Source organism: Abrus precatorius, unplaced genomic scaffold (genome assembly GCF_003935025.1).
Source record: "Abrus precatorius isolate BTA unplaced genomic scaffold, Abrus_2018 Scaffold11, whole genome shotgun sequence".
Classification (NCBI taxonomy): domain Eukaryota; kingdom Viridiplantae; phylum Streptophyta; class Magnoliopsida; order Fabales; family Fabaceae; genus Abrus; species Abrus precatorius.
In genome coordinates, this window is record NW_020874303.1 from 13375959 (window position 1) to 13385213 (window position 9255).

Below are 9255 nucleotides of genomic sequence, written 5' to 3' on the forward strand. Positions count from 1 at the left end.
AATGTGTAAACTTTGCTTGCAAGTTTCCCTAAAATTCACTATTCCTACTTAAAAACCATGATACCCCTCCTTATCCAAATTTTCCCCAAATTCCCTTCAATTTTACACCATTTGAGCCGTGTGCAGTTTTGGACTTAGAAGCCTTGCCAAATAAGCCAACTGTGAGGTGTATAGTGGCAATTGGTCACTCAAGCCTTGGAACCTCCATATAAATTGGCAAACTAACCCATTTGCTCATTTTACTACCCAAAATCCGAAAACTCTCTCTCATTCTCTCCACTTGCGTTCTCATTTCTCATTCTCCATTCTCTCAAAACCTTTCACACTCTCTCAAACTCTCTCAAGAAAACCGAGAAGCTCCATACAAACACACCATCTCTACCTCACCAACATCTTCCTCCACCTCTCCTCCAAATTTCGTGTTGAAAGAGCTCACCTTGGAGGAGGAACTTGAATATCCTTGGTGTTGTTTTCTCGGTCCAGCAAGCATCTTCGGAGATCTACCATTTCCAGCCCTCATCTCTTCTATTTCACGTCTCAAAGCTCAAAGGCAAGGGGGAGTTCTCACCTTTCATCCTTACCTTGCTTTCCTTTGGTTGGATTTGTGAAAAATCTTTGGAAAAATTTCATTTTTATCTTCAATATTTTTGGATAAGATGATTTTACCACTTGCATATTGAGTTCCACTTGATTTCTTCACTTTTACTACTGCTAAACTTTCAGTTTTATGCTTGGATGAAGTGATTCCTCAAAAAGTTTGCAATTTCACTACTTGCATGTCGATTCCTTCTTGTGCATGTCTTGGTTTTGCACTTGTTTTGTTGGATTTCTTGTTCAAATAATGATCTGCCCTTTAGAACCATGGAACCGTGAGCTTACATGATAAATTCCTTCACTTGCATGTAGATATCAACTCTTGTGTGTTTCAGTTTTCCATTTGTTTAGCTTGATCTTCATTTCTAACCAAAGATCTTGTATTTGGATGGTAAGACAAGGTGTTTCATGTTAATTTCCTACCTTTACATGTTTCGGATTCCTTGTTCTAAAGCTTAATCATTCTTGAAACAAGTTACTTTCAAGATCTTTGGAAAACTAAATGGTTGAGTGCTGAAACCACCTTGTATTGCCTCAGTTTGGTCTTTTTAAGCATAATCCCTTGCTGAAAATAAAAGTTCTGCACTTGGATGATGGAGCTATGCCATTGCATGTTGGTTTCTTTATTTTGCATGCTTTGAACCTTGGTGAATAAATGAACTATGATGTTGGACAATTTTGATTTTTAAGAGAAAGGCTTGAACTTTTGTATTTTGAAGTCTTGAAACTATTTGGAAAAGGTTGGTATAAACTTCAAAAATGGATTACACAAAAGGAAAGGCTAATTCTAGTGGACAACCTCGATTTTGGACATATAAAACACTATAAAAGTTTGAAATACACCTTGCATGCCTTGTTTTGTGTAAGGAGGCTAAAATGAAATTGAAAAGTGCCTTACCTTGGCTGGATTTGATTGAACCGTGCTGGACTATGCTTGTGTGAAAGGTTGATTGTTGCTTGCAAACTTATATGATTGACCTTAGATGAAAGTAAGTGCATGTCTTGATTTTACCATGTTATGATATTTGAAATTTATGAAAATTACTTGGGTAAATTGCTGGAAAAATGTGAATGATGTGAGATAAAGTACTATTCATTCTTGATAATTGTTCTTAGAAAACCGTGAGGTATGTTTGAAGTGATGCTTGGCTGAAAACTTGGGTTGCTTACTATTCATTATGAATTATGCTATGGAATCACTATTTGAGAGCATCACATGCATCATTTGCATACCTTTATGAAAGAATTGATGAATATGGTAATGTGCAGCGAAAATGATTATATTATAGTGTGATCTTGATGATCTAGTGCCCTTGAGGGCTGTATGATGGAGACGGACCATGAATATGATTGGGATTACTAGAAGTTTTATGATCTAGTTGTCTTGTGAGTGGTTGAGTATTGAGAATGAAAAATCAGCAAGTAATAATGCAAGAAAAATGTGACAAATGAGAGGAAAGTACTTAGATTGTTGTGAAATAGATTGAATTAATTGGTGTGACAAAGAGTACTTAAGCTTGATTGAGATAACCTAATGAAGAGTGAAAAACTGAGAGGTAACACCCTTAGATTATTGTGAATCAACTTGTTTAATTGATGGTTTAGAGAGGAATTAAGTTTGATGATTTGTTCTTTTATGGAGAGAAAAACTGAGAGGAAGAAATCAAGAGAACAAAAGTTTGAGTTGAATGATTTATAGTTTAGAAGGTGTTAGAGATTGATGGAAATAAATGTAATGGTTAGGAGAAACTTGAATGACGAGATTGCAAGGATTGAGAAATGGGATTGTACTAAATCTCGAGAGAGACTAGACTTGAAAAATGAAAGAAAGAGAGTAAATTGAGAATAAGGAAAAGAATTATAAAGGCTTGAGGGATTTTCCTGAGCTATGGTCCAATATATTATATGCTGCACTAAAATTATCCATGAGGGTGAACTTATAAAACCATGAGATTATGAAATTATGATGAGAGATTCATGTTATGCCTTGAGTTCCTGAAATATACTATCTTGAAACTATTATGAACTCATTGAGGATTATTATGAAACTCATGGAATCTATCTATCCATGCTACGACATATGACTCATGGAGATTATCTATCCATGTTGCTAAGTCTATAATGACGTCTAGCTCTATGCTATATGCTATGATTCTAAGCCCATAATGCCTTCTATTATTACTGTGCAATAGCCCCAATCGGCTAAATGAAATGAGTTGAGAAAACTATCACAAGAAAAATGAAAAGGCTACTTCATGCATCATATTATCTTGTGAAACGACTTGATGGCATAACAGAGGCACAACTGTGGGTATTGGAAGTTTGGTCCAAAGTAGACCTTCGGGGGGTGGCGAAAGGGGGAACATCCGACCTAAGTGGCACATGGCAGCTGAGCTCCCTGAAGTCGGGTCGTGACCCACTTGCAAAACCTTAGCCAAACCTGACGTGAACTCCATAACACTAGGGTCGTCGAGGTCCATTCCTGAACATGCCGAATGACACTACACATCGACTGATGTGCTATTATTCTATTTCTATCTATGATATCACTGTGTAGAGTAGGGAATGAAGTCCTCTAATCGCCATACGACTTGAATCTATCTATCTATCTCTATACTAAAAACTGGGCAAGTCGCTAGTCATAGAGGAATGGGATCCCCATGCATCATTTGCATGCTATTGACACATGAGTGGCTATATAGGTGAGATCGAAACCTGCATTCATGCATCATGTGCATCACTATTAGGGATGATTGAGTAATTGTGAAGATGAGAATGATTATGAATATTATTTATCACCCTACTATATTATTGAATATTTGATGATGTTGAATGTTGATTGTTGGATTAAATTGTGACTGTGACGCCGCCTTCCTTGGGGTATGGCTCATGATTGATGTTTGTGTTTGGAGAACTCACCCCTTTGTTTGTGTTGTCTTGTATTGTTCTTCCTTTATTTATATAGATGGACAGGAACAAGGTGAAGGTGTGGATCATTCCTTCTGAGGAGGATATGTGGGTGTTCGACTCCGCTGCTCAGCAAAGTATCTTCTGCGGACTTGCTTGAGTGATTCATGGATTGGAGAGTGGAGGTTCATGGATCACCCAGTATGCTGCCAATACCCCATTGAGATTGTCTTTTTTGTCCTTCCTAGTGACACTCAGTTACCTTATCCTGCTTTATTTGCTTCCCCAACACCTATGTCTATTGACCCCCGTACTCCTACTATTAGGCTAGCTCCAGCGCTTGTGCCATTTCCTTTCATGACCCCTACTTCTCCACCCGTGCCAATGGAGAGGGATATCCATGTGGTGGAATCCTTCATTAGGTATACTACCATGCCATCTTACATGCACCCTGCATACCCATCTACCTTAGTCCCACCTACTGCTACTTGTTCACCTCCTCGCACAGCTGGAATGATGGAGGTCATGGCACGACTACTTCCTCTAGCTCTACTTCCCTGACATCTTCTGAGGAGTCTGATCCCATTGAGGATTACTCGCCTTATTATTAATGCCTATTTATTTATTTATGTCTTAGGGGAACTGCTCTTAGGAAGTCTGGTCTACTTATATTATGTTATGTTATGATGTATCTGGATAATGTTTATCTTTCTTAACTTTGTTCTAGTACTTGACTATTCCGCTGAATCGAAGTTTAATACATTTAGATATTATCAGATTTTGGATTGTGTTTACTCTTGTTCTATTATGCTATTGAAATTGGATTATATTATGACGAGATGAGAAGCTTATATGCATGTTAACTCTCTCTTAGAGAGAGAGAATTACACTTGTCAACTGTATGAAGAAGAAAATAAAAATATTACCAGATTTTGGTGTTTTCTAAACTATCATATTATAAAGTTGGTATCAGTGTTTTAGTAATTTAGAACGCTACACTATCGTCCTTTACGAAACACAACCCTCCAAGGTTTGAGGGAAAATTTGATCCAGAAGGAGCTCAAAGATGGATCGTGGATATAGAGAAGATATTTAACGCAATGGACTACCGTGAAGATCACAAAGTGAGCTATACCACTTATATGCTGAATGGAGAAGCTGAAGACTGGTGGAGATTCGCCAGCCAAACCTTACCTCAAGAAGAGGGTCACATCTCATGGGAAGCATTTGAGACTTGCTTTCTGGGAAATTACTTTCCGAGAGATCTGCAGAAACAGAAGGCGAGAGAATTCCTGGAGTTGAAATAAGGGGAGATGTCGGTAGGAGAATATGCAGCCAAATTTCATGAACTAAGGAAATATTGGCCCCATTTCCAGCATGAAGGCGGTGAAAAAGATCTATGTGCCCAATTTGAAAATAGGCTAAGAGCTGACATCTGCACTGCGTTGAGTGTATTCCAAGTGATGGACCTGTCGACGCTAGTGAGAAAATGTTGAGTTTACGAAGCCAATGCAAAAGGAAAGTTGGTAGACAGTTAAGTTGGAGGACCGATGAGGCAAGACAGAAGGCCTTTAAGAATTTTGAGGAGACCTTTGTCACTAAGTTGAGAGAACACTACCTAGCAAGTGTACTAGGTAGTTGTAGTAAGTAATTGTCCTCAAGGATTAATTCTATCAGTTGCCGCTTCACAAATCAATAACTAGTTAAGCTAAACAAATTTTGAACTGTTTTGAGCATTTGCAAATAAAAGCAATAAAGTGTAGAAATAAAAAAATAACAGCAAAATAGAGTGACAAATTTAGAAATGAATTGATGTGTAAATGGAGTTAGAACTGATTTTACCTCTTTATCAATTGCAAAACTGAAGTAGATATGAACTCTAAGTTCCATAATTGATTGATGATCAATTTCACTTATTTAATCAAAGGACAATCCCTTGCCTCAATGATCCTAATATTCAGTTAACTACCCTAATTCCTTAGGTGTAAATCAATCAAACATTGCATTAAGTATGAGAAATTAAGAGATCACAAGATCACAAATTCTTATCCCTAAGATATCCATAACCTTGACATTCAATTCAAATATGAGAAATTAACTTAACTTCCATTGATAAAAATCTTCTAGGTTCAATTCAAATGAATAGCTAATTTAAGAATTGCATTACAGAAAGAATTAAACGTTCAATACAATCAAGATCTTAAAATCCAGATCCACAATCAATTTACAATATCAAAATTAGATCCATCAATCAATAAGAAAAAGAAATCAGAACATGTTCACACAAAAAAAAGAGAGAGAAAGAGTAGAAGAAGAGGAGCTGCATAATTTCTTCATAAATCCAATTCCTAGCCTGATTCTTCAAGGTCCAGAGCTTGGAAGTTGCCCCCAATCTCCCTCTCTAACTCTCTTAAGGTGTGGAAATGAAAAAATGAGAAAAGATATAAGTTTTTGGGCTAATCTCTTATTTATAGAATTTCCTATCTTTCTAGCGTGGTCACTATTTTTCATAAAAGTAGCAACGTAGAGGTTCATGGTTTGCGCGTGTTCACTTTCATGAACAATAAGAGTCATGTGCAGCTTGAACGATCACTTTTGTTAGCAATAGTGATCATGCGCAGCTTGCTTTGCTAGAGACTTCTTTGAAATAATCACTTTTTGAACAAAAGTGATCACGCGCACTTTGCTATGCTGGGAAACTCTCTGGAACGCTCACTCTTGTAAACAAAAGTGACTACGCTTGCTTTGCTTTGCTGGGAAACTCTCTGGAACGATCACTTTTGTGAACAAAAGTGATAACGCACAGGTCTTTCTTCAATATTAAGCTTCTGGAACAATCACTTTTGTGAACAAAAGTGATAACGCCCAACTCTTGCTTCACCAAACCTTGTTCCTTGATTCCAATTTTTGCTACTTTCTTTTATTTTGTCTCTTGATCCTCCAACCTTATGATCTCAACTCAGAGTTTCCTACAAAATAGGTTCTAATTAGTACTTTTTTCATAGAAAATTCACAAAATCTAAACAATTAAATTATTTAGAAATGAATTGAACATTCTATTATTTTTATGAGTTTTCCAGCTTTCTCCATCATGTTTTTCATATGAAATATATTAAAAACTAAGGTAAAATACTAGTAAAATCTGCATTTATCAACCTTATTCAGGCTCAGCTCAATCTCAGACGAGCGGGAGTGTACCTCGTAGACGTGGTAGCTATAACTCCAATATTCCTCGAGAACCATTGAAATGCTTCCGATGCAAAGGACCCCACATGATCAGAAACTGCCTGTCGCCAATTGCCGTATGTAGTCACTGTGGAAAGACAGGGCATCCGACTAGTGCTTGTTGGTTTCCACCCCAAGGGACCGGAAGTGTCAGTGGGAGTAACAAGCCAACACATAAGAGCAGTAGTGGATCGAAGTCCAATGTTCAAGGCAAAGTGTTTGCCATGACTGGCTCTGAAGCGGCAAAATCTGATGATCTTATCCGAGGTAAATGCATCCTGAAAAACAAACTCATTGATGCTCTTTTCGATTCTGGTGCTACGCATTTTTTCATTTCCTTGGATTGTGTGCGTTGTCTTGAATTTCCTGTCTCTGCTTTGCCATATGATGTTATAGTATCCACCCCTACAAATAAGCCTGTAATAACCTCGCACAAATGTTTGGGTTGTTCTGTGATGATTCGTGGTAGGAATTTCTTAGTAGATTTGATTTGTCCACCTTTTTCTTAGTTGGACATTGTATTAGGAATGGATTGGTTATCGTCCAATCATGTCTTTCTTGATTGTAAAGAGAAAACACTGATCCTAGACTCCTATGTGAAGGTAACTTAATGAACATGGTCAATGTCAAAGCTTTTGTGATATTATTCTCTGCTGAGATAGAAAAGAGTATGAAGGTAGAGCATATACCAGTAGTGAACGAACTCTTAGAAGTTTTTCCAGAGGACGTAACTGAACTGCCACCAGAAAGAGAGATTGAATTTACAATTGACCTTATGCCAGGAGTAAGCCCAATCTCCATTGCATCTTATCGAATTAGCTGAAGTGAAGAAACAAGTTGAGGACTTGTTGGAGAGACAATTTGTGAGACCAAGCATATTGCCATGGGGAGCTCCTGTGCTCTTAGTAAAGAAGAAAGATTGAAGTATAAGAATGTGCGCGGACTACCGTCAATTGAACAAAGTAATAATTAAGAACAAGTATCCCCTTCCAAGAATAGATGACTTGATAAATCAACTGCGAGGAGCCTCAGTATTCTCAAAGATCGATTTGCGATCTGATTACCATCAAATTTGAGTGGAAAACGAAGATATTCCAAAGGTCGCATTCAAAACTCGTTACAGACATTATGAGTACTTAGTTATGCCTTTCAGTGTGACTAATGGTCTAGCAGTATTCATGGATTACATGAGTTGAATTTTCCATCAATATCTAGACCAGTTTGTTATGGTATTCATAGATGATATTTAATATACTCAAAGAGCCATGAGGAACATGTTGAGCATCTGAGGATTGTCTTGCAGATTTTGAGTGAGAGATAGTTATATGCTAAGTTTTCAAAATACGAATTTTGGTTATCGCAAATACAATTTCTGGGACATGTTGTATCTCGCGAAGGAATTATGGTTGATCCAACTAAGGTTGAAGCGGTGTCTCAATGGTCAAGACCTACTAATCCGACAAAAGTTTGAAGTTTCTTAGGATTGGCCAGCTATTATAGAAAGTTCACTGAGGGATTTTCTAAGATAGCCTTACCTTTGACAAAGCTGACACGAAAAGGGAAAGATTTTGACTGAAATGAAGAATGTGAGGAAAGTTTCCAAAAGTTGAGGGAGAAACTGACATCAGAACCAGTGTTGATTCTGCCAGATCCCAAATGAAATTTTGAAGTATATTGTGATGCATCAGGATAAGGTCTTGGATGTGTTTTGATGCAAGATGGGAGAGTAGTGGCTTATGCATCTAGGCAATTGCGACCTCACGAGGTCAATTATCCCACACATAATTTAGAAGTAGCACCAGTGGTCTTTGCATTAAAAATTTTGAGACATTATCTATTTGGGGCAAGATTCGAAGTTTTTAGCGACTACAAAAATTTGAAGTACCTATTCGACCAAAAATAGATGAATATGCGACAACGAAGGTGGATGAAATTCTTGAAAGACTATGACTTCACATTATCCTACCATCCAGGGAAAGCAAACGTGGTTGCAGAAACTTGGTGTGTAAAAACTGATCACTAGGCAAGTGCACCTATTGTTAGAGTAATATTGCGAAAATTGGAGTACCAAGTGTCGTATCCATATGGACTATTACTAAGAATTGCTTCCTTGATTACCTAATTATTAATGAATATTGGTAAGAAATTATGTTGATAAATTTGTTGAACTAAGAAAATAACAATTTAAGAGAAACAAATTTCTACGGTAATAAAGCCTAGAAAAATATGACTAAATGTATTCAAGAGAAATAAGTGAGTATCTAGGTTGTAAATCCTCCTAATTATCCAAATAACTGGAATTCTCCTTCAACTACTTAGTTCTAGCCCCCTTTTATCAAGGATAATGGTTCCTAACCATTGGTTTATTAATCAAAATCTCTTCCTTAAGAAAACTCATGCCTTTCTATCTCTAGAAATACATTCAAGTCCTTTAATTGAGCAATGATAAATTCATGCAGGATTTTTACGCAAAATCAATAAGAAAATAAGATAGGAGACAATTAATACTACTCAATTAAACTTAAGAGA

At 37.0% G+C, this 9255-nt stretch overlaps 1 protein-coding gene across 1 annotated transcript; it reads left to right on the plus strand.

Annotated features, from left to right (window-relative positions):
- The first annotated feature begins 4601 nt into the window (after positions 1–4601).
- On the plus strand, positions 4602–7235 carry LOC113855642. Its single transcript, XM_027487271.1, has 2 exons — positions 4602–4707; positions 6667–7235. Exons 1-2 carry the CDS (start codon positions 4602–4604, stop codon positions 7233–7235), a joined length of 675 nt encoding a protein of 224 aa, XP_027343072.1.
- The last annotated feature ends 2020 nt before the right edge of the window (positions 7236–9255 follow it).

Excerpts from the sequence above, each read along its gene's own strand:
- LOC113855642 (XM_027487271.1), top strand. The coding sequence starts at position 4,602 with ATGGACTACCGTGAAGATCACAAAGTGAGCTATACCACTTATATGCTG. Across the intron at positions 4,708-6,666 it reads AACCTTACCTCAAGAAGAGG|GCTCAGCTCAATCTCAGACG; the intron begins GTCACATCTCAT and ends AACCTTATTCAG.